Here is a 27,227-nt window from a genome sequence, read left to right as displayed (position 1 = left end):
CTCTTGTTGTTATGCCTAAACAAACGGCATTGACATTTTGAGCTGTTGACACCATGCATATGACTAACAGATCTACAGATTGCATCTACTGCTTGTTGCGGTTTAATCAAACATAAGCCTATTTAGATCCCCATAGATCCCGCCTGTGTGTTTGTTTCCAGGTTCATGCTTTTAAATTACTGTCTATGACACAAATCAATCTGTTCAACTGATGTAGTCTCATATGTGTCTTTGGCACATGGCCACCGCACGTGAAGGCGTTAAATTTAGCTGTTGTTTTTGGGTGAGATTCGTCTCTTCCTACAGCTGAGGAGGTAACAGCTATCCAGGAGACCATTTTAATGCCGGCTTAGATCAGATGCTAGTCCTGGCATACCTATGCTGATAATGCTGGTTTGATGCTGCTTTAATTAACCAAACTGGTTGGCTGTCTGGTGAATATGGTTAACCAAAGAGTTAACCAAAAAATGCACTCATGTTGTTCCAAAGCTTTATTTCTTTTGGAGAATTTTTTTTATTATTATTATTATTTTAGACTTTTCCCTATCTGAACTATCTTATCTGTTTTTTTGTTTTTGTTTTTTGTTTCACATTTTTCTTTGCATTTTCTTTCAAGGACGAGCAAAAAAATCTAAAATCAAAAGCCCTGTGGCTCCAACTAATTCTCACTCCAGTGGTGTGAAATGAAGAGCAAGTCCATGTGTTCTATACAGTATTCGAAAAAGAGCTTTCTTTTGTTTCTAAGAATTCTGTAGGATTTTTACTCAGCAACATGAGACTTATTGTGACTTTTTTATTTCACAACACATGTTTTTAGAGCTCACAAAATAAATGATGAATGCTCATTCCTGTCGTCGCAGTTTATATCAGCTATAACAGATGCACTTTCAAAGACCTTTGAAGTTTTCAGATCATCTAAATGAGTCAAAAGCTTATTCATGTAGCGCTGTTGAGAATCTGTTGTTGCAGATAAGGTGTTATGTCTGTTTGACGCATTAGTGGAGTGGGCTGGTGACGATGATGACAGTGTTTTTAAATCTGTCATGCATTGATTTGAATTGATATCAAGGAAACCATGGAAGCATAAGTGTGCTTGTTGTGTGTGTTGCTTGTGTGACTAAGCTTCTCAGAATTTAGTGTCATAAATCCAGTAATGTGTCTCTCCACCGCAGGCAAAAGACTCTCCTTTGACGAGCACCAACTTTGTGCGCATCACTAAAGAGCTGAAGAACAAAGACCAGTACAGCCAGGTCCTCTTTTCATGCTCTGTCAGGATGGTAGGCTTTTTACATTTCAATTTCACTGTTATTAAATGACAAAAACGGTGTATTTGTATTGCTAAAGCATTTTCAGGGTATAGCTGAACTAAGAAATAACAATAAAATAACAATGGCGAAAAAGGAGTAAACGGTGAAAAAGCAAACAGAAATAAAGGAAAATAATCTAAAATAACTGAGCAAAGTAAATAAGTAATATTGACAAAGTAAAATAACAATAGTGCAAGTGGAGTAAATAAGCAATATTATCTAAAAAATCAAATAACAATAGTGTGATTGGAGTAAACAAGCAGTATTATCAAATAAAATAAAATAACAATAGTGTGACTGGAGTAAACAAGCAATATTGTCAAATAAAATCAAATAACAATAGTGTGATTGGAGTAAACAAGCAGTATTATCAAATAAAATAAAATAACAATAGTGTGACTGGAGTAAACAAGCAATATTGTCAAATAAAATAAAATAACAATAGTGTAAATTGAGTAAATAAGCAATATTATAAAATAAAATAGCAATAGTGTGATTGGAGTAAACAAGCAATATTATAAAATAAAATAACAATAGTGTGACTGGAGTAAACAAACAATATTGTCAAATAAAATAAAATAACAATAGTGTGACTGGAGTAAACAAACAATATTGTCAAATAAAATAAAATAACAATAGTGTGATTGGAGTAAACAAGCAATATTAGCAAATAAAACAAAATAACAATAGTTCAAATGGAATAAAGAAGCAATATTATCAAATAAAATGGTAACACTTTACAATGTGTCATTTGTTAACATTAATGTATTAATTAACATGAACAAACAATGATCAATACATTTATTACATTATTAATTCATCCTGGTTAACGTTAGTTAATAAAAATGCAGTCGTTCATTGTTAGTTCATGTTAGTTCATAGTGCATTAACTAATGTTAACAAACAAAACTTGAGATTTTAATAATGCATTAGTAAATGCGGAAGTTAACTTTAATTAAGATTAATAAATGCTGTGGAAGTACTGTTAATTCTTAGTTCATGTTAACTAATGAACCTTATTGTAAAGTGTTACCAATAAAATAAAATAATAGTTGGATTGAGTTAACAACAAATGTTAACAAGTAAATTAATATTCCAACAGTGAGATTAGATTATGGAAGCAATGTTATAAAATAACATAACATAATATAAAATTAAATTAAATAAATGATTAATACTGTGAATGAAACAATCAAGCAATATTAGCAAATAAAACAAAATAGCAATAGCACAAATGGAGTAAACAAGCAATATTAGCAAATAAAATAACAATGGTGTGAAGGATTGAGCAAACAATCCTATAAAAAAAAAAAATAATAATGTATGAATGGAGTTAATAAGTATTACAGAAAAACATTCATAGAAATGCAAAATAAAATAAGATTATATTATGAAGAGTGAACCAAGAAAAAAGTAACATACAGTTAATATGTAGGATAAACATGACAAAAATATAGTCTTTCTCTCTCTCGCACACACACTCTCTGTCAACAAACTCCAAGTCACCAAGGCTTATTCACTTTCTCATTTTCTCACTCATGTCATGAGCGCCTCTGACCATAGCCAGCATGGAGATCACAAGCACAGCCGAGTGCTCAGTGTTTGACTGCCTTGAGCAAAAACTGTAAAACACACTCTATGTCATACCACTGCAGCTATAGATGCTGCTACCATTGGTCCAGTTTATCTTCCCTTCGCAGCGAGACTCAACCACACCACCAACCCAATTTCACAGCTATTTTTAAAGGCAGGAACATGCAGTACAATAGTGGAACAGTACATAAACATACCAACAGTGCTGATGCAAAGGTTGCTCATGAATTTCAATAAGCCCTGAATATCGTTGTAACTTATAATTGTAGTCAAGCTCAGGCAGAGGAAGCTAGTTCACCTAATTTCTGCTTTTTCTCTCTCCTGATCTCTCTTTTCTCCAGCTCAACTGGTTCAACAACACAAAGGACAGAGCTCTACTCATCACAGACAAGCATATCTACAGGCTGGAGCCCAAAAAACACTTTAAAGTGCAAAAACGAATATCACTTGATTCAGTAAGTATTTCATGCATATGAACACCCAATCACACACACCTTAACATGCATATCACTCTTAATAAAGTATATAAAGGGTCCGAAAAGGGGGGTTTCGGAGCAGAAACCATTTTTGGTTTCCCAAAGAACCTTTCAGCGATCAGTTCTTAAAGGAACGGTTCACCCAAAAATGAAAACTTGCTTCAAATTGACTCACCCTCAGACCATCCAAGATGTAGACGAGTTTGTTTGTTCATGGGATCAGATTTGGTGAAATTTAGCATTACACTCACCAATGGATCCTCTGCAGTGAATGGGTGCCGTCAGAATGAGAGTCCAAACAGCTGATAAAAACATCACAATAATCCACAAGTAATCCAAACCACTCCAGTACATCAGTGAACATCTTGTGAAGTGGAAAAACTGCATGTTTGTAAGAAACAAATCCATCATTAAGACGTCAAACTTCAAACTGTTGCTTCCGACTAAAATCGTCTATCGATAATATTGCTTTCTTTAGTAAAGCACTTGTTTTGTCTGAATCAGGTGAGAAATATGCACAGGTCAAGCACTGTTTACAAGCAAAAACAGTTTTAAACAAATATGAGGGTGGATGTGGATATTTTGATGTGAGAGGACAACAGGGGATGGACATTTTCACTGGAGGAAGCATTATTATGGACATGGACTCATATTTTGGCTAGAAATGGCAGTTTTAGGTTAAAACGCCTTGATGGATTTGTTTCTTGCAAACATGCAGTTTTTCACTTCACTAGATGTTAACTGATGTACTGGAGTGGTGTGGGTTACTTGTGGATTATTGTGATGTTTTTATCAGCTGTTTGAACTCTCATTCTGACGGCACCCATTCACTGCAGAGGATGCATTGGTGAGCAAGTGATGTACATCCAAATCTTTTCCTATGAAAAAACAAACTCATCTACATCTTGGATAGACTGAGGGTGAGTACATTTTCAGCAAATTTAAATTTTTAGACGAACTTTGACTTTAAATGAACCATTTCTTAGTGTGAAGAACATTTTAAAGATCTAATGAATCCTTTTCTACTATAAATAACCTTTTGTACAATTGAAAGGCTCTATGAATGTTAAAAGTTCTTCATGGAACATCAGTTCCAGTAAAGAACCTTATTCTTAGGAGTGTGAAATGAAGCCTCAAAAACAAAGCAGACATGTCTTGGTATCTGTCGTTGTCTGGGTTTTGTTTTTGTTTTATGTAACTGTGCAATGTGGGTCAATGCATCTGTCTGCTGCAGTCTCGCTGTCTCCCGACTCTCCGTAGCGCGTGTTCCTTGTCTTTAACTTATGGATTTTTGTCTAAAACTACCAACTGGTCTCTCTTATTAGATGACAGCACTAATACTCCATATGACCAGCCACGTCAGATGGTTTAACAGGGTCATTCACAAACTTCTGGCTGCGTCGGAGTGAATTCAGTGACCAGAACAGTCTGTGTGTGAGGTGTCTGACCTACATTCTGTCTGCGTTCTCAGATGCGATACAGTGAGAGAGGGATTTAGACACACACTGCAGCACTGCAGTCTGAGCTCCCCTTCACAATCACATACACACACATTAAACCTGCAATTTTTACCATATCTGTATGTTTCACACGTCTCTAGCAGGAGCATGACCAGACGTCTCAGAGAGCGAGAGATAGAGATAAGCGATTGGGCAGTTCAGCAAGAGCTGCTGTATAGCATTGAATCATGCCAATTATGCACACATACTCTTTAACACATAATTTCCATGCTACAGCTGTAATTATGGTGTTTACAGATTTGAATATTTAAAAGATACCAGAATAGCTCAAAAAGAAAAAAAGATAGTGTGGCAAAATAGCGGTTTGTATACTGCTAAGTCAATCTCACAATAATCCTATTTCTCCCCAAATTCTAAGAAAGATAATACATAAAAATGCACAAAGAAAATAAAGCTTATTTTAAGGAGCATCATGATTATTTGCAATTTATACATTATTTTGATGATAATTAATTTTTTTTAATTTTCTTTATTCTCAATGGTGATTCTCAATCAACCAACCACATGCAATTTAGTATATTGATGTAACTGTGATAGTATTTTGTATTATTATTATTATTTTTTCTAAAGCCAGGGTAAATAAAGGCAGCACAACAAATACTATTAAAATTATTGAATATATAAATTATGAACTATTATATTTCTTGTTAATATTTTGAATTAGATTACATTTAAATGTTTACATTTTTTAATGTATTTTCTGTTTTCATTTACATTTTTTAGGTAAAGTTTTATTAATTTTGTTTTGTGTTTTTGTCAGTTTTTGTTTTTATCCATGTCTATATCGTTTTTAAGTTTTTAGTTTTAGTTTATTTAATTTTAGTTATTTTAGTATTTACTAAATAAAAATGAGAACTTTTGAGAAACTAGATAAAATATTTAAATGTTATATTTATTTTAGGAATATATTTTAGGAATATTTATAAATTGTGTTGTTGATTTTATATACATATTTATTTATACTATTTATTTATTTCAATCAATGTTTATTTTATTTGAAGAAATGGCACTTTTATTGTTTTAGTTTTAATAACCCTAGTACTACCATAAAGTATAAATGCTTTACAATTTAATACAATTTAAATAATGAGAATAAGGATGGGATTGTGCTTAATTGTCATGAAAATAATGTCACAATGCAAAAGACATCTTAATGGTCCTAAAATAGACTGCAATTTTTCAAAGCAAAATATCTTATTTTTTCTTTTGATTTTGCACTGCAGTATGACCTGGACATGTCCTGACAGATTTTATGAGATTTGCTCTATTATAATCTCACAGCCTCGCCAGCAGCCCTGCACCTAATGGGTCACTATCCAAGAGCATATTATGAACTTTCACAAGCCTCTCTGGTCAGGCCAGACTACATTGGACGAGTTCAGGCAGTCCCAGACAAGGATATTGTTTTGTGACAGCCCAGTACATTGTGGTTTTAATCTCATTTCACCACAGACTGACGCACTACGGCTCTGCGTGGTACAGGGGGCTGATCATGTCAGCTGATATTCTAGAGCAGCAGACACAGACAGGGCAACCCTACAGCCCGATCACAATTATTATGATAAATATAACCATAACTATATTAGTGTCTGCTGTACACCAACAGACTATAATGTTCAGGGCTACGTTTCCCAAAAGCATCGTAAACCTAAGTTTATTGTAGCTCCATTGGTGACAAGGGTTCTACGATCAATTTAGGCTTATGATGCTTTTTGGGAAAAGCAGCCCCGTTTATTATAATTACATGTGTAGTTAAATGCATTGTTAAAACACCATACTTATACACTTGCATTCAAACGTTTGCAGAAAGAATGCATTAAATTGATCTGTTTATTAAATAAGGCAATCCTGGGGAAAAAAAACATAACATTTCCAAAAAATTAAAAATAAAATAAAAAACCCAATGAAGCAGCACAACTGTTTTCAACATTGATAATATAACTGTCTTGAGCAGCAAATCAGCATATTATAATGATTTCTGACACTGAAGACTGGAGTAATGATGCTGAAAATTCAGATTTGATCAGTAATAAATTATATTATTAAAATATATTAAAGTTATTTTAAACTGTAAAAATATTTCACAATTTCATTGCTGTTTTACTGTATTTTTGATCAAATAAATGCAGCCTTGGTGAGACTTCTTTCAAAAATATTTTAAAAAATTCTTATACACCCCAAACATTTGAACAGGATTTTATTTATTTTAATTTTTTAACTCTGTATTGACCAGTCAGCATCCAGAACAACAACTATCCTTTTTATCCATTCCATACTTATTCTATCATTTATCACAGTTAATCATGTGTTACATCTTTGAAATCCACATCATTTCATACTGTTTGAAAGTGACTGCAGAAATGCTATTTAGGTCTTTGTGTATGGAAGCAAATAAGAGACATAACTATTTGAAATTTAACAGCCACTGAATACTTAATTTTGAAATATTTTATTTTGAAAAACATTTATCTGAATTTATTTGCTCTGAATTCACCCCTTTGAAATTATTTTACTTTGGAAACCATGTATCTGAATTTATTTGTTTCGAATTTACCTCTCAAAACCTGAATTTCGATGAATATTTTTCAATTCTCACAAATTCAGATAAAAAAAAAAATCAACTTACAGAATTTCAGATAAAATAGATTCAGGTTGATCAACTTTGATTGCTCAAATTCAGATCTCAAATTTCAAGTTAATATTTTTCAAAGAAAACATCAGTCTAATTCAACTGCTCAAATTCAGATCGAAAAATTCAAGTTAAATATTCACATGGTAACATCCGGGCTACCCAGGATAGGAAAAACAGTTGAGCGGCGAGCACGACGATCATGTGCGCAAGGTATACAGTAGGTGGCGGTAATACTCCTAAGCAGTGAACGGCCATGAAACGGAAAGAAGAAGAAGAGCACGACGACGACCTGTCTGTCATGATCCAAGAAGTAAAGATGTAAAGAACCTGTAAAGATGACTTCCAGGGAAAACGAAGGTGCCCCGGTAAGTTTGCTGTTTATGTACAATCGGACTCAGGGCTCGACAGAACAGAAGTATGTTGTTGCTAATTATGTTTGGAACACATATGCTGTATAGCTATGGTTTGTGTGACTCGTCTCCCTATGTAAGTTAAGTCAGCTAAACAACACATTATAGCTAGCAAGATAACTTTAGAGCTCAACGGTGGCCGCCCACTTTTTGGCTGAAAGCTACATTAACGTTTATAAAAAGCTGTTTATATCACACAAATACCCCGCTGTAACATTACGTTATACTTTGTGATGACTCTTTTAACCGTACCCATCTACATTGATGGCTCCCAGTCTGTCTGTGAGCTTCTACCATTGAAATCTTCTTTTTTTTTGCCGTTTAAAAAAAAAAATATGCGGCGCCAAATCAAATGTTTTATTGTCAAGATTCATCTCGGAGCTGTTGGCTTGGTTCCAGGCTTAAACCTTTTATAAACGTTAATGTAGCTTTCAGCCAAAAGTGGGCGGCCACCGTTGAGCTCTAAAGTTATCTTGCTAGCTATAACGTGTTGTTTAGCTGACTTAACTTACATAGGAGACGAGTCACACAAACCATAGCTATATAGCATATGTGTTCCAAACATAATTAGCAACAACATATTTCTGTTCTGTCGAGCCCTGAGTCCGATTGTACATAAACAGCAAACTTACCGGGCGCCTGCTTTCCTGGAAGTCATCTTTACAGGTTCTTTACATCTTTACTTCTTGGATCATGACAGACAGGTCGTCGTCAGGTTTCTTCTTCTTCTTCTTCTTCTTTCCGCTTCATGGCCGCTCACTGCTTAGGAGTATTACCGCCACCTACTGTATACCTTATGACATGATCGCCGTGTTCGGCGCTCAACTGTTTTTCCTATCCTGGGTAGCCCGGATGTTACCATGTGAATATTTGACTTGAATTTTTCGATCTGAATTTGAGCAGTCGAATTAGACTGATGTTTTCTTTGAAAAATATTAACTTGAAATTTGAGATCTGAATTTGAGCAATCAAATTTGATCAACCTGAATCTATTTTATCTAAAATTCTGTAAGTTGATTTTTTTTTTTTTATCTGAATTTGTGAGCATTGAAAAATATTCATCGAAATTCAGGTTTTGAGAGGTAAATTTGAATCAAATAAATTCAGATACATGGTTTCCAAAGTAAAATAATTTCAAAGGGGTGAATTCAGAGCAAATAAATTCAGATAAATGTTTTTCAAAATAAAATATTTCAAAATTAAGTATTCAGTGGCTGTTAAATTTCAAATAGTTATGTCTCTTATTTGCTTCCATATTTGTGTGTATGTGTGTGTCTGTTTGAATGGAACACAGTGCAGGAAGCCCACCCTCATTTCTCAAAATCTCAGACAGCAAGGTCAGCCGCATGTACTGCAGGGCACAGAGCGATTAACCTGCGTGTGTGTGTGTGTGTGTGTGTGTGTGTGTGTGTATGCGCGCATGTTTGTGAGTGCTAATGTGTGTCCATCCAAGTGGCAGTAAAGAGGCTTAACGCTGCCTGATCACTCTGTTTCTTGCAGGCACAGTGGTGACGCACCTACTGCTGTTCATAATGTGCACTCAGAACAACACACTGGCCTTTAATGAACCTCAAAGACCCCTTGAACATAAAGAAGGCCTGTTTTTTTAAATAGCCAAGAGGCCTTAGTTTTGTCACAGCTGTATTGTGCACATACAGTGCACAATATGCAAGTATTATTTTATGTAGGCATTTAATGCAGTAAGCTTGATGTTTTGACTAAACAAGAAATAATGTTCTATTATTTTTAAAATCTCTTTCCCAACTTTATTGTTTGATTGGACCTCCAAATATCAAGACATTTTACAAACAATTGGGTAAAAAAAAATGTATTGTGGAATAATACCTGCTGTTCCACGTACTATTTAAAAAAAGTAATATACTGTGCAGTATGAAAACAATAGTAAGCTAATATTGCATTCTGAACATAGCTTGTGATTTGTTTTTCTTTTTTTTTTTACTCGCAGTGAAACATTAAAAAATGTTTTTGGTCATTTAAAAACTTGAAAATTAGAAATGCTGCCTTGGCAGCTATCTGAAATAAGATAAATAAAAAATAAATTCAAGCTATATTTAAAAGGCTAATAAAATCACAAAAACACAACTTAAGTTAAAAAGAAAACTGAAAATGTAAAAATAAACATTGTCAGTATTAAAAAATGCTGTAATAGTATATACTGTAGTGAGAAAAAGTATGTGAACCCATTGGAATTGGTTAGTTTTCTGCATTAATTTGTCATAAAATGTCATACTGTCACTGCTGTAAAAGGTTCAAATATGCAGAATATGCTGGAAAGCAAAGAATGTGCAGGACCTGGATGATTTTTTTCTAAAGAATAGTGACAAGCAAGGACCTCATAAACAACTAGGTAGGCAACTAGTTAACGTTCACTTACTTTCTCCACAGTACTGTGAATGTTTACTGTTCAATAAAGACATAAAAGATTTTAATTGTTTGCATTTGATGAAGATCAGATGACATTTTATTACTAATTAATGCAGAAAAACAAGCAATACCAGTAGGTTCACATACTTTCTCTTGCCTCTGTAAATATTAAAGTGACACTCGCAAGTTGGCTGCTGGCGATATTACTGGGAACTTTTTTTTTCTTAGGGACCGTTTAATTGGACAAAAATATGTGCAGTGCAGGATGAATCATCATTGTTTTTCCTACAAGAGACTGCTACAGTTAGGGCATGATTTCATGGGATTTTAAAGCATGCATAGACATAACGCACATGGGTGTGCATGCTCATGCAACAGCATCCCCAGGACCATTTCTAATTCTCAGAATCATGCGTACCAGCCAGGCACGCATTTCACTGACGCACAATGTCGATTGGTCACACTCTTTGAGTAATTGCAACAATCAAGTCATTCATTCATGATTATTTCCAGCATATTACTCATTCTCAAGGTTACTGAGTCAATCATGTGCTGAAGCGCAGGAAGTGATTGTGTTGTGAATGAGCTTTTACTCTGATTGCAAAGCCAGAGGTTGACTGAATGCCAGTAGTTGGTGGAAAAATGGATCTGTTGGATTCAGGAAAGATGGATTTATTGGACGCACATACTTCATTGTACAGCAACACATGCTATGCAACGTGTTAATATGTTTTCATTTGTATTGCTGTTTTACACTCTCTTCAATCCCACAGGTGGTTGGTGTGAGCGTAACAAGTGGCAGTGACCAGATGGTGGCGCTACATACTGCCGCTCAGGAAGACTTTCTAGTGCACCTACAGAGGGGTCAACTCAACCCAAATCAGGACCGTGTAGGGGAGTTGGTGGGCAGCCTCACAGACCACTTTACACGGTAAGAGTCCATGCCAATAACCTCCAGCTTCAATATTTTGTGGGTACTGTGGAAGAATTTCTGCTACTAAGGCAAGCATAGCTATTGCTATTGTTCATTCTTCATGTTGAGGATTTAAACAGGCCTGTAGCCCATAGTATTAGGTTCTAATCATTTTTTTCAAAACATACAGATTCCTACAGAGGATTGATTGAATATACAGCTTCCATGATTAACATGTTTGTGATTTCAAATTCTGAATTAAAATTCATTTTAGCATTTTTTGGTCACCTTTATTTCTGTAGCGCTTTGTGTAATACAGATTGCATCAAAGCAATTTCAGAGAGATAAACAGGGAAGTAGCAGAATCTCAACTATGGAGACAGTTCAGATTCTGCTGTTAAGTAGCTCCAAAAGACAATAGTGTCATTATTTAGCTCAAGTCAGTTTAGATCAATAACAGTGTGAAGTTCACCAGTTTGAAACGAGGTCAGTTCAGCTATAAGCGGTTCTACAATAGGCAGCGATGTAGTTATTCAGTTCCAGTCAGTTCAGTGTTGATTCAATTCATTCCAATACAAAAAATGGTGGTGATAAAAAAATATCATAATGAATCATCATATCATAATTTTTGGAGAAACCTCATAAATAATGATTCACTATTCATTATGCTTGTTCAAATGTTGATTTGTAATGAATTTAAGCTGAAATTCAGCTTTGACCACAGAAATAAATTATATTTGACAATATTACAAATAGAAAACAGTTATTTTAAATTCTAGTAATATTTTATAATATTACCATATTTTTGATCAAATAAAACGTAACCTCATGGTGAGTTTGAACGGAGGTGTACAAAGAGTCTCTGACATGCGTCACTTGGACATTTATAAGTATTTACATCATGATTTAATTTTAAAGATACCCACTTATTCCTTCATAGCGTTTTGGTATATAGCAGCCTGGAGGACTGTTTTGTTGTAATCACATCCACACAAATGCATCCATGTTGTGAGATGCTCATTCATGCAATGGCATTTCCAGGTTCCTCACATAACTGGCACTGAGGGAGGCAATATTAGGTCCTGGGGCAGACAGCAGCCCGGTTGTGTATACATGGTTTGTGTGTGTGTGGCAGGTGTGGGATGTGTGTGTCCGTCAGTGGGTGTCTGTAATCACTGCTCCTGCACGTCTGCTTTAAAGCCATTGTGCTGCCATCTGCGAGTCAATGCGTGGGGTCATGCCCCCTTTACGACATCATCAAAAGGAGACGTCACAGGGGCCTGAGGAAGTGTGGAGGAAGGCAAATAGTGTGTGAGCATGTGTGTGTATGTGTATGTGTGTGTGTGTGTGTGTGTGTGTGTGTGAGTGAGTGTGGGGGTGGGCGGGAGAACAGATGACCGAGCACACACGTGCAGTTCATTCAATCCCCACAGCGGAGATGCAGCCCCACTTTCATTGCTTTAAAAACTAGATTAAAACCTTTTTCATAAAGGTCATAATAATAAGGAGAATGTTAAGCACAAAAAACAAGACAAGATGGTCTATTCTGAAGCATCTGTGAGGTATTTCAGTTAAACAGATGTAAAAATAACCCCTCGCCAACTCTAAACAGAAGGTGACTGTAGTTTGCCAAGTAGGGCATGTTCCTGGATCAGAAAGTCTTGTTGGTCCTGAAACAACATTCTTCCAAACTAACAAAGTCTTAACCCAATATCTAACCAGATTTCCCCTAAAATCAGGACAGACACGGCATAAAAGTCTGCAGGTTGCATTTGAGAATTAATTGACCTATCATTAGAATTTACTGTAATAATAATCTGTCTGGGATTGCGAAAGTGAGAATGTTACACAAATTAAGTTGTGCATTTTTTGAAAAACTTAAGATCATTGACATTGTGTCTACACTGTCAAAAATATCCTGTGCTGTATATTGTAAAAAACTTGCAGCTGAGGTTGCCAGAGGGAGTTTTTCAGGTGTTATGGGATGTATAGTTTACAAATTATGTTCGTATGTTTCTGTAAGTGATATAATGTTAATATTACCAATCTACTTGAATCTACTTCTACATAGCCACTTTGATAATACAAGAAATCCAGAACAGAAATCCACATGATGAATCAGAGCTCATCGTAAGTGGCCTGTCCATAAGCATTATTAGCATTATTACACACACATGCATGTATATATTTCAGAAAAATAGTATTTGTTTATATATTAAATATATTTTTTATAATATAAATTGTATGAATATAAATATAGATATATAAATACATGTAAATATTTTCAAAATATATACTGTATGTGTGTGTATTTATATGTACATAACAAATATACACAGAACAGACACATATATTATGCAAACAAAAACTTTTATTTTGGATGCGATTAATCGTTTGACAGCACTAATATATATGTATGTATGTATATATGTATATGTATATATGTATGTGTGTGTGTGTGTGTGTGTGTATTATTTATATACAACCATCAGGGCTAAAATAATGCAATAAGCATTCACTAAATGACAGAAAATGTAACACTAAACAACCTAATGTACATTACTGATATCAAAAATACAAACAACTATTAAAAATACTATTAAAAATAGTATATTAATATGTCACACAGGGGCTACAAATGTCCTTTTCACCATAATATCATAATTTATAGTTTTTACTTCCAAAAACCATACATTTTACAGTATTTTACAGTAACATTACAAATAATGCACATCACCAGTTACAATTTTTCAACATATAGAAAGGAAAGTTAGAATGAACCAGTTAACATGTTTTTACTGTAGCATTTTCATTTTTCTGTATAATTACAAATATTTTATAAATTATAATGATCTTATTATTTCACAGCATTTCAGCATCTCGGTAATGTACACTATGGCAGTGGGTTTAGGTACTTTATTATATTGTACATTTGAATCATTTGTGAAACTGACATAAACGTAAAGGCTTCGAACAATAGTAATGCATGTTGAGTAACCATTTTTGTAATAACGTAGATATCTCTTGATTAGCTAAATTTCACATTAGTGTAATCATTGAGGGAGATGAGATTCAACTCATGCTCCAGATCTTCCCCCAGACTACTTAATAATGATTAAACAATATTTAATGTATTATTGAAATGAAGAAAAATGGAGGTTGGGTATTTGTCACAAGAGTGACGATAAATGTGCTTTGTGATTGACAGGATTAGATGAACATGTTTCTCATGATCTTTCATCTCAACTCAATTTTAAGACAACAGAAAAATTTGCTATGACCTGTAGGAGTTATATAGGCGAAGTGGTGCATAAAATATTTATGACTTTTGTAGCAAAGCTTTTTAACCAGCTGGTCTCAGGGTGATTTCAGTGGATGTATGAATATGAAGTCAAGTTCACACTGGTGTCCTAGCAGAGGAACCACAAGTGTAAAGAATCACATTAACTGTCAGCATCATCCAGCCACAAAGTATTAATACTTTTTATCATTTCTTACATGTATCATCTAAAATAACAAATTCCTTTTAATGAAATGTTTTACTCAGAAAGTGTGCTTATATGTTATTCAGGCACATAAGAGTATTCTTCTCATTATTTCAGTCTAATCAAACCACTCTTATGATCTGGGATATAGTTTTGTAAATATTTAATGACTTTAGATTCCACATTCTCCTTTGCATGCATGCTGAGAGCTCCTGTTCATCTGAAATGTCTGTATCTCAATTCAAATGGTGATTCGTTTCTGTTATCATGCCTGTCTTTAAACTCAGTGACCTTTCCCGTGGGTCATGCACCCTCACCTGACTCACGCAGACATTATAAATGTGTCATGTGTGTTTGTTTGTGGAAAGACAGTGCCAGGCCGAGTGTGTGTGTGTGTGTGTGTGTGTGTGTGTGTGTGTATACCTGTCTTTCTATTCAGGTGGGGGCTTAAACCTGAATACACACAGACTCACGGTGGGGACCTAAATTGAGGTCTCCACGGGTAAACAAGCTAATAAATCACACAGAATGAAGTTTTTTGAAAATCTAAAAATGCAGAAAGTTTCCTGTAAGGGGTAGGTTTCGGTGTAGGGTTAGTGTAGGGCAATAGAATATACTATACAGTAGAAAAAGCATTACGCCCATGGAGAGTCCCCACAAGGATAGCAAACCAGACTGTGTGTGTGTGTGTGTGTGTGTGTGTGTGTGCGTGTGTGTTGGGTAGTTTAAACCAATCTTTGGCCATCTGTTGAGACAGCTGTGTGTGTGTGTGTGTGTGTGTGTGTGCATGTGTGTGTGCATGTGTGTGTGTGTGTGTGTGTTGGGGACGGTTTGGCCAAAGTTCTAGTGTGTGAGACTGTGAGAGCTTCTGGAACCAAAGGGTTAGCAGAGCTTGTTTGTCTTCTTAACTATTTCCCAAAAATGACCAGTTGTGTATTTTCTTTCACCTAAATAGATCAACTTTAATAAGCAATATAGCAGAGTTACAGAATTGGATGCCAGAAATTGAAGTAATTGTATGATCAGAATGCAGAGATGATGAGGTATAGTCTCTGCTAGAGGAGCATCATAAATGTTTTTAATATATGTTCATCTGACTGATTGTTTTTCAGTGCCTGGGTTTAATACAAATATTAAGAAATCAGAGTGGATGTTGCTTATATACAACACCATGTTGCTTGTATACATACACTAATTCAATTTAAGGAAGGTAAATGTGACGTATACAAAATTGCTGAAATGCAAGTCTATACGTAGATTTAGGAAATAACATTAATCTGCCTGACCAATATCAGCAGTAATCACTAGTACACATTGAAATACACATTATAATAATGGCCTAGTTATTCCTTGACATTTCCGAGTGTGTTCTGTAATAAGGTATAACCATGAATATATAAGCATTATAATATATTCAATTCAATTCAAGTTAAATTCAAATCAGTTCAATCTAGTCTAGGTCAAATTATGGGAGAAATTATGATTTTTCCATTGACAGATCAATGTGACTTCCATTAGATATACATTGCTAACACTTTACAGTAAGGTCCTATTATGCATTAACTAACTATAATTAACAATAAGCAATATGTTTTTTACAGTATTTATTCTTCTTTTTTAATGTAAGTTATTAAAAATACAACTGTTCAACTGTTAGTTAATGTTAGCTCAGGTCAGTTAAATAATATTAACAGATACAACTTTTGATTTTAACAAATATATTAGTAAATGCTGAAATTAAGATTAATAAAAAAAATTCTTTGTTGGTCTATGTTAGCTGATAAATTATTGTTAACAAATGGAACCTCATTTTAAAGTGTCACTGATACTTTTTGTAACAGAAAAGAAAATATATAATGTTATCAGAACAGTTTTTTTTTTTTATTAGTATTTCATCATATTACATTATTGTTGATTACAATGGACTTGAAGGTGATGTGTGTCGTTTTTTTATGTTAAAAATTCCTCAATACTTCTGTTTGTAAACTAAACCATTTAAAAAATCATAATTTTTGCAATTTTAAAATATATTTACACACTTCACGTTTATATGGCAACCTACCATTCAAAAGTTTGGGGTAATGTTTTTGAAAAAAATAATGCTTTTGAAAGAAGTCTCTTATGCTCACCAGGCTAAACTGTTTTATTTTTAAATATGTTTAAACATGTAATTTACTCTTTTAATTTATTTTCAGCATCATTACTCCAGTCTTCAGTGATCCTTCAGAAATCTAATATGTTAATTTGTTGCTCAAAAAACATTTCTGATTATTATCAACGTCTTGTGCTGCTTCATATTTTTTGATGAAAGCATGATACATTTTCATTCTCAGTATTGTTTACTAAATGTAAAGTTCAAAAGACCAGCATTATAAATGTCTTTACTCTCACTTTAGATCAATTTTGCATCGTTGCTTAAAAGTATTAATTAAAATGAAGAAAAAAAAACTCTTACTGCCCCTAAACTTTTGAATGATAGTGTAGATATTTTTGCTACGTGAACTGTCCTCTAAACACCAATCATTGTATCTGTTGGTGTGCTTGCGTATGTTAAGCAGCGCTGTGTGTGTATGTGTCACTCTGGGTTAACCGAGTTTGTTTGTGCTTGTGTCATCTGCAGACATTATGACCAGAATAATCAGCTCTATTGTTGCCATTTGTGACATCATTCCTGTTGTGTGTGTGTGTGTGTGTGTGTGTGTTGTCGTCCCATAGGAAGGAAGAGCCTGTTGCGTAATCTCGCACTGGTGTGATGCTGTGTATCAATAAGGGAACTATAAGGGAACTATCTTCTCAGGCTCAGTTGATGAGCAGCTTATCTCATACTACCTTCCCAAGATGTACAATTAGTGTCACTGAGGATTAACCAGGCTAGATGTAATCTATGTGATGAACTATATGATTATATAACCATTACACAAGGTGTTACTGGCTTCATCAAATACCTCAGCCACCAATATTTATTCAATCATTCTAGAATAAAATCTGTCCTGAAGTTTAGTCAATAGATTTAATCAGTGTAGGACTATAGTTCCACATAGTAACAAAGCTTTGCACTTAATGCTGATGAGAGACGCTGTAGGGCAGCAATGGCTTGAATGGAATATAGTGAGGGAAAAAACTGAAAATGGTCATTATTAACTCTCCCTCTTGATGTTCTATGTGACTTGAATGCTGCTTTTTTCTGTACAATGAAGCATACTTTGACCAGGAGTTGTTAAACTTTAAAAAAGTACCATAAGAGAAGTCTATGGAAGCCCATTTCTGCTACATAATAAAAGTAATAATAATAATAATAATTCAGACATTTTTATAAACCTTTTTTATTTTTATTCTGTGACAGAAACAAAAAACTGAATTATGAGATATAAACTCAGAATTATGAGATATAAACTCAGAATTGAGATATAAACTAAGCATTATGAGATATAAACTCAGAATTGAGATATAAACTCAGAATTGAGATATAAACTCAGCATTATGAGATAAAAAGTTGCAATTATCTTTTTAGTTTTTATTCAATGGCAGGAAGAAGAAAAAACAGAATTACGAGATATAAACTCAAAATGGTAAGATATAAACAGAATTTTGAAGAAAAAGTCTGAATTGTGAGATAAAAAGTCAAAATTACTTTTATTTTTTTTTTATTCCGGGGATGGAAATAGAAGTCCATGTGACTTGTGCATTACTGTATATAAGCCATATGCTATGTTTTATATGAGGAACAGACTGGAATATATGTACTTATGCACTGGAACCCTTCCTCTCTGCTGGAACTCTCAAATTTCATTCTCATTTACGCATATTCAAATTCTCAAGAAGTTTTCCACCAAATTTGACATCAGTAACACCAAAAGAATGTCTTATGATGCAACAAGTATGAATATGCAAAGTGCATATGAAATTTGTGTGTGCAATTTTCACTGAATTGTGACTTACATTGAGTCTGTTATGCGCATCAAATGATGACAGAATTTTCTATTCCTTTAATTCTTTTTGGTGATGGTGAAGTTGTCATTTGTCACATCACATGGAGGATCAGCATGTGTTTTGGCCCAGCAGTTTACCCCGATTTCCCCCTACTCACACTGAGTGAACCAGCCCGTTCCTCCACACCTCTGTGGGACGCAGATGCTGCTGTTGCCCCGACGATAGTTGCCAAGCAGCTGAGGAAGTGCTAATTAGGATTTCAGGAGAGATGATGGGGAGTAGTGGAGGTGGAGGGTGTGTGTGTGTGTGTGTGTGTGTGTGTGTGTGTGTGTGTGTGTAATTGTGTATGTGGCTGTGTGTGTTTTAAATGGACTCTTAATGGTCCCTCCTGGTGTCTTGGGACTGCTGTGGTTTGTTTTAAGGCCCAGAAGGCTTTTAGTTTGTTCATAAAGACCAGTATTACAGCAAAAAACACAAGCCTGTTTATGTGACTGTTTGGTATTCTCTCCCTACAATAAGTATGCTTGCAGAGTATTTGGTTATTGCATGGCATAGAATTGTATGCCGTATTTGTATGCAAGTATTTTCATGATTACATAAATTGTATACACAATTTTCTGTCATTATCTATTAACATACTGTATACTATTTTTGAAAGAAATTAATACTTATTCAACAAAGATGCATTAAATTGATAGAAACTGACAGTAAAGACTACCAAACAAAAATCAATTTTCGAGTAATTGTACTTTAGAACTTTCTATATATAAAAAAATTCTAAAAAGCATCATGATTTCCACCTATTATGCCCCTTTTTACAATATGTAATATACAGGTGCATCTCAATAAATTAGAATGTCGTGGAAAAGTTCATTTATTTCAGTAATTCAACTCAAATTGTGAAACTTGTGTATTAAATAAATTCAATGCACACAGACTGAAGTAGTTTAAGTCTTTGGTTCTTTTAATTGTGATGATTTTGGCTCACATTTAACAAAAACCCACCAATTCAACATCTCAACAAATTAGAATACTTCATAAGACCAATAAAATAAAATAAACATTTTTAGTGAATTGTTGGCCTTCTGGAAAGTATGTTCATTTACTGTATATGTACTCAATACTTGGGCTACTTTTGCTTTAATTACTGCCTCAATTCGGCGTGGCATGGAGGTGATCAGTTTGTGGCACTGCTGAGGTGGTATGGAAGTCCAGGTTTCTTTGACAGTGGCCTTCAGCTCATCTGCATTTTTTGGTCTCTTGTTTCTCATTTTCCTCTTGACAATACCCCATAGAGAATCTCAGGTCTGGTGAATTTGCTGGCCAGTCAAGTACACCAACACCATGGTCATTTAACCAACTTTTGGTGCTTTTGGCAGTGTGGGCAGGTGCCAAATCCTGCTGGAAAATTAAATCAGCATATTTAAAAAGCTGGTCAGCAGAAGGAAGCATGAAGTGCTCCAAAATTTCTTGGTAAACGGGTGCAGTGACTTTGGTTTTCAAAAAACACAATGGACCAACACCAGCAGATGACATTGCACCCCAAATCATCACAGACTGTGGAAACTTAACACTGGACTTCAAGCAACTTGAGCTATGAGCTTCTCCACCCTTCCTCCAGACTCTAGGACCTTGGTTTTCAAATGAAATACAAAACTTGCTCTCATCTGAAAAGAGGATTTTGGACCACTGGGCAACAGTCCAGTCTTTCCTGTCTTATTGTGCTTAAACTGTCAAATACACACAAGTTTATGTTAAAGCACGAGTTACAAAAACACAGTCGGTTATGTCTGTGAAGGTAAACAGCTGGTAAAAAAATCACGTTTATATTAGATCTGTGTATTAAGTGACAGCAGCATAACATACAGTACCTACTGTTGTCTACGCTGTTAATATGACCCAAACAAAATAAAAACAGAAAATCACTCACTGCTCTTAAATATATAATTTCTGTAGCTGTAGTAAGAAGACAATTTTTATTTTAATTGGGCTGTCCTTGACCTAAGGATTTTTCTGGTTGACTAGTAGTCATTAATTTTAAGTCGTTATCCATTAGTCGACTAATCGCACATTTACTAATAAACCATTTAAATCATTATTATGAGCCTTTATTGCCTACATAGCCTAATAAAACTCAAGCTTGCCACAGCGCACGTACCGGCAGAAGTAATGATTATGAATGTGTCAGTGAAAAACAGTAAGGAGACAGCATTAACATTTTAATATTTTGATAAACTAGTGCTTTCTTTGTTCTCGGTTTAAGAGATGAAGTCGGCGACACTGACTTGTCATCTCCGCAGTAGTGGATGCGCCTGTATGCATGTACTGTATACGGATTACATAATCTGAGAATTTTTATTTTTTTTTCCATTTGAATTGGTTCAATTAAAAAAAAAAAAATTTAAAAGGAGCGGATGGATTTTTATCATTATAGGGTACACACACTGCCAACACACATTTATGTTCAAACAACATATAAAAGTGAATTTTGCTTAATAGGTGCCCTTTAAACCGAATTGAATGATTTCTGAAGGATCATGTGACAGACTGTTGTAATGATGCCGAAAATTCAGCTTTGATGACAATAATAAATTACATTTTAATATATATTGCAATAGAAAATTATTATTACAGTTTTTCTCGATTGCTAAAACACTATAACCAGGCTTTTGAACTAAAATTTCAAAACCATAACGCCATTTTTCAAAAAGCACACCCATTTTGCTGAACTATAAACACAAAGTTTGAGCTCAGAAACCTTCGATTGAGATAAAAGGGCCAAATACAGCTTACAGTTTCTGTCAGTGGCTTTGGTGCATTTCTCAGATCAGAAATGAAATTCTCAAAACTACTTGTTCAACCTCCACATCATCTAGTCACTTGTGCACATCATAAAAGCAGTTTATCATTCTTTTGAACAAGTTCAAAAAACAGCTCAAAGGTGCATCTCATCAAGCTTCAGTTGGAAAGCATATATAGACAGAGGACAACACAACAGTTACAAATTCTGACAGTGGACTTTCTAATTTTTTTTTTGCCTTTGTGCACATATTTATTTTTCTTTTCTATTTCACAATGACATTGTAATGTGTGTGTTTTTATTTTATTTTTTTTATTTATTTATTTTTTTTTTGGTCAGATCACTATTAAAAGTGTAACTGTGAATCATATACAGTCTTTTTCAATCAATATCCAACATACAGCAATGTGTACATTTGTGCTTTTGAAATGGATATATGGCATACATAAGAAGTGCAGCCTTCTACATTTCATTACAGTAACTGTCATCCAAACTGTTGCCATAGTTTACATCAGGTAATACTAACAGAGTGCACTGTTATATTGACAACATTACCAAGTATTTTGCCTATCTTGTTTGTGAACAATGACACAAAGACATCAGGCATGCGAGAGGATTTTACTCCCGCTGTCTGGCCAGGGCCAGTATAGCCTGTGATGTTGAAGAGCTTCTTTGGCCTGTTCCAGACCAGTGACGGGATACTGGGGCAAAATAATTATTTTTGTTGTTGTTTGCTGTATTGTATTGGACTCTACAGTACATTAAATTGAGGAATAAAGCATTTGGGGTGTACCACAAGCAACACTTATTACCGGTTTTTGTAGTATTGTTTTGAATTTATCCCATCAGTGTGTAAGACTGTGTTGTAGTATGTGTATTTTTGACTGTTTGTGCGTCATGTCTGAGCAAAGTTTGGTTTTTCAGCAAGATTGAGTTGTTTTGAGTGAAGAGCTTCATTTTGACCTGCATATAGGAAGTTTGGGGAATTGAGTTAGAAGTTACGGATTCGCAAAAAAAGAGGCATAATTTCAAGAAATGTGTTTAAGCAATCGAGAAAAACTGTAATACCATTTCAAAATATTGCTGTTTTTAATGTGGTTTTGATCAAATAAATGCAGCCTTGGTGAGCATAAGAGACGTCTTTCAAAAAACATTACAAATATTTTGAACAGTATTGTATATGTCACCTAAAAATATGTGATTTCATTTTGCACTAATCTAGAACTTGGGATCAAACTAATCTTACATTTTCCTTCTTTTGAACAGGATGTGTCACTGTTATTAAAGAAACATTAATTTCTTATTTCTGCACTTTCTGCCAGCTGTAATTATTTCAAGTTCTTTCATTTTCTCTCTATCAATCTCATATCGTATCCTGTAGTGTTTTTGTATCTCTTCTTCCACCTTTTGTCTCTCTGAGAGAGTTTGTCACTTCTATCTGGTTGTTGACAGATGTGCATTCTCAGCTCCTGTCCTGAGAGCCTTTCCCTTCAGGGAAACGGCTGACAGTTTTAGAGAGGGCCAAAGAAGTGATGTTGTGTGAGAGTTATGGATGAATGCCTGAGGTGAGAATGATTTTAAAAGCGGCAGAGATGCAGAAGTCTGTTTAGTTCAGGATGAAACTGAGTGAAAGTGGCAGAGGGGAAGGTGGAACAGAGACCTCAGATGACTTAGTGTTATTAATAATCTGTAAGAGTGATAGTAGTGGTAGCTACCTTAAACTGGAAATGTGTAAGCTGTATTTTTATTTATTTATTTTTTGTAAAGTCAGTTGTAAGCCTACCAATAACATTTATTTTTTTATTTTTTTGAAAGAAGTCTCTTCTGCTCACCAAGGCTGCATTTATTTGATCAAAATAGAATAAAAACAGTAATATTGTGAAATATAATTACAATTTAAAATAATGGTCTTTCTAATTCTACTAAGATGTAGTTTTTATCGTTATGGAAAATATTAGCGTCATCATTTTTAATCTAGTGTGCCTTTTTCTTCAAAACTCTATTTGCTCCATATATATTAAATATTTCTCACATTAAGCGTCCAAAAACAAAAATGCACTTAAAAAAAGGATTTCACTCAGAAATTGCTAGCGAATTTCACAAATAAAACAGATTTAAGTGTGAAATTCAAATAGCATTTTCTTGTAAAATGTACTTCAGTAATCTATGACTTTAAAAAAAATATTTTTATAGTGTATGAGAAACAAAAAGAGACTCGTGTATATATCTCATGTATAATGCTGCTAATTTTGCTCAATTTCATCATCATGAAGACAAATAGATTTTTAATAAAGTAATGCAACATTTAGCATTGTATCTTCATGGGGACACTGTTAGAAGAAGTGCTCTCGCCTCTTTTGCTGGTGATGTACTCAACAGGCCATTAGGAGGAGACTGCAAACAAACACACGCAGCCCATGGGGGCCTAAACTCAGGGTGTGATGGTAAACAAAAAGTATGCGCAGTGACAGCCGGGCCCCGGGGACGCAGACTGCTGTGTTTGCGTGTGTTTTCTTGAGTCGGTTTCCACTCTTAGGGACAGGCTTGCAGGAATAGTGGATCTGGAATATGTAATGAAGAGTGTTTTTCAGGAACGGCCCAAATCAGAGTCGTCAGTGATTCACTGTAACGGACATGGAGCTGTACACTCACATGTGATTATTAATGCCGTATAAACGCTGAATGAATGAAAGAAGATTCGTTTCTCTAGGGCACGCAAGAACTGTACGAAGTTGCTGCTGCGTCCCAGTTCTGTCGTAGGGTTTCCATAGCAATAAATAATGCAGCCGACTGCAGCCTGTTTTCATTGGTTGGGGCGCCATGTCCCTGGAAAAACAGGTCAACTCCACCATTGAGGAAACGCACACCTCCCGAAGTTCTTTGAGGAGTTGCGAAAACCACTGCGCCACTGATCTACCAAATCGCTCAGGAATAGTTCCTAAAAATGTCATTTCTGTCATCATTTACTCAACTTCATGTCATGTTCCAACCCTGTATGTTGTTTTTTGCAACACAAAAGTTGAATTTCTGAAAACTCTTTGTGCAGGTTTTTTGAGTGCAAAGAGTTAATGACAGAATGTTTTCAGGGTAAACTATTTCTTTAACCTTAAAGGGATAGTTCACCCAAAAATGAAAATTTGATGTTTATCTGCTTACCCCCAGGGCATCCAAGATGTAGGTGACTTTGTTTCTTCAGTAGAACACAAACAAAGATTTTTAACTCAAACCATTGCAGTCTGTCAGTCCTATAATGCAAGTCAATGAGCACACAATCTTTGAGAAAAAAAAAAACATGCACACACAAATCCAAATTAAACCTTGCAGCTCATGACGATGCATTGATGTCCTAAGACACGAAACGATCGGTTTGTGCGAGAAACTGCACAGCATTTATATAATTTTTTACCTCTGATACACCTCAGTGTCCAACCATCCTGAGCTCATCCACAACATCCGGCGCGTGACGCGTCAACGGCTCTGGAACATAGATATATATACATAAGTATATACGTAGATCCTTACGTATCACGGCCCATAGAAACCGTCGCTAATGAGGCATCTATGTATATATATATCTATGTGCTAGAGCAGGTTGACGCGTCACGCGCCGGATGTTGTAACAGTCAGACAGAGGTTTATCAGAGGTAAAAAATGATATAAATACTGTTCAGTTTCTCGCACAAACCGATCGTTTCGTGTCTTAGGACATCAATGTATCGTCACGAGCTGCAAGGTTTAATTTGAATTTGTCTGTGCATGTTTTTTTTCTCTCAAAGATTGTGTGCCCATTGACTTGCATTATAGGACTGACAGACTGCAACGGTTTGAGTTAAAAATCTTCGTTTGTGTTCTACTGAAGAAACAAAGTCACCTACATCTTGGATGCCCTGGGGGTAAGCAGATAAACATCACATTTTCATTTTTGGGTGAACTATCCCTTTAATCGGGAGCAGTTAATGTCCTCCAGTGTTGGGTTTCTCTGGCCTTCTTCTGGTAAGTTGGTGAATCAGAAGAAGGTCAGTGGGTTGGTGGCTTGGAGCCCTGATGGGAACAGCTGAGTGGAAAGCGAACAGGAGAACTGAGGAGTTGCGTGACCCGCGGCTGGTTTTTTTTCATGGCGGACTGCCGTCCACCTGTTGGAGGGCTTATGAGGAAAGCACGAGTGCTTCTCTGCACGGTTTGGGGTGGGATGGAAAGAGAAAACCTGACAGAAGGGAAAAGACCATCCGGTTTTACTATAGATAGTGCAACCCAGAGATTGTTCTTGATCTTTTAAAATAAAATGAAACATTTATGTTGCAAAAATGTAAGAACATTTTCAAAAATCATCATGGTACACTACTGGTCCAAATTTTGAGATTTTTTTTTTTTGAACAATTAGTACTTTAACATTTTAAATTGAAATAATATTTCACAATATTGCTATTTTACTGTATTTTTTATCAATTATATGCAGCCTTGGTAAGCAGAAGAGACTTTCAAAAGCATTTTAAAAATCTTACTGACCTCAAACTTTTGAATGGTAGTATAAGATATCAGTAACACTTTACAGTAAGGTTCATTAGTTCACATTAGTTAACAACATTAGTAAACATGACCTAAGAATGAACAATATTTCTACAGCATTTATTAATCTTAGTTAATGTTAATGCACTGTGAACTAACATGAACAAACAATGAACAACTGTATTTTATTAACTAACATTAACAAAGATTAATAAATAGTGTAATAAATGCATTGTTCATTGTTTGTTCATGTTAGTTAATACATTAACTAATGTTAACAAATGACACCTTATTGTAAAGTGTTACCAAGATATCAAACCTGTCAGCTGTGTCCATATTCATCACGCTTTATCATTGCCTCTCTACCTTTTAGATTCATAAAACAACTTGGCAGAAAATTTCAGGATATTGAACAACATTTCGAAGTACAGCATTACATAAAGGTTTTTAGAGGTCATTTACTTGTGAACTTCTGACATTGTGTGCCATGGTTGTCCTCTCACTCTGAGAGTTGGTGATCATGTTGAAAGGCTCCGAGGAAGCGAGAGGACTTTGCATTTAGGGAACAGGGACAGGACCAGACAGCAGAGGTGTCCCTTCTCATCTGTTCTGTCCTACATAGAACATTATTTTTGACTCCATCAAATGGGACTTTTTGAGCCCCACTTTACCGTCTCTGGACCACTTATATAATAGGCTGTTAAAATCCTGAATGTGCTTAAAACGGCATTTTAGGTATAATTGGATACAGACACTTTAGCCTTGTTTTTCTGTCTTTTTATTTGTATCACATAAATTATTTGGTCAGTTTTATTATAGAGCAAAATCAATTAGTTCTACAGTCAAAAACAAAACAAAAACAACCAGCATGGCTGAAAGAATGAATTCAAATGTTATGTTTTCTGCAGGATTATTTACAGTAAACTATTGTTACAGTATAATGCGATAAAGATCTGTTTAAAATTAGTGCTGTTCTTCTGTTCATCAAAGAATCCTGAAAAAAAGTATCACAGTTTCCACCAAAAATATTAAACGGCACAGCTCTTTTCAACAGTGATAATTCAAACTGAAAACAGTTATTTCAAAGTGTAATAATATTTCACAATATTATTGTTTTATTGTACTTTTGATCAAATAAATGCAGCTTTGGTAAACATAAAGCATATGCACACTGAGTCTGTAATTTTCGAATGCGTTTTTTTTTTTTTTCGTATTCGTCATCCTTTCCTATCAAAATGCAAGCTACGGATGCAAAAACGCAGAAAATTGA

At 34.8% G+C, this 27,227-nt stretch overlaps 1 protein-coding gene across 1 annotated transcript in view; it reads left to right on the top strand.

Moving 5' to 3' along the window:
• The window catches only part of myo1g (myosin IG), a 51,431-nt gene that overhangs the window by 21,900 nt on the left and 2,304 nt on the right, over positions 1-27,227 (top strand). The window contains 3 exon segments of the mRNA XM_058753409.1: positions 1,173-1,277; positions 3,242-3,355; positions 11,097-11,254. Coding sequence (XP_058609392.1) covers positions 1,173-1,277; positions 3,242-3,355; positions 11,097-11,254 — 377 coding nt within the window.

This window comes from Onychostoma macrolepis, chromosome 19, assembly GCF_012432095.1.
Source record: "Onychostoma macrolepis isolate SWU-2019 chromosome 19, ASM1243209v1, whole genome shotgun sequence".
In the NCBI taxonomy this organism is placed as follows: domain Eukaryota; kingdom Metazoa; phylum Chordata; class Actinopteri; order Cypriniformes; family Cyprinidae; genus Onychostoma; species Onychostoma macrolepis.
Note: the sequence above shows the minus strand (reverse complement) of the source record. Positions and strands in the feature narration are given on the sequence as shown.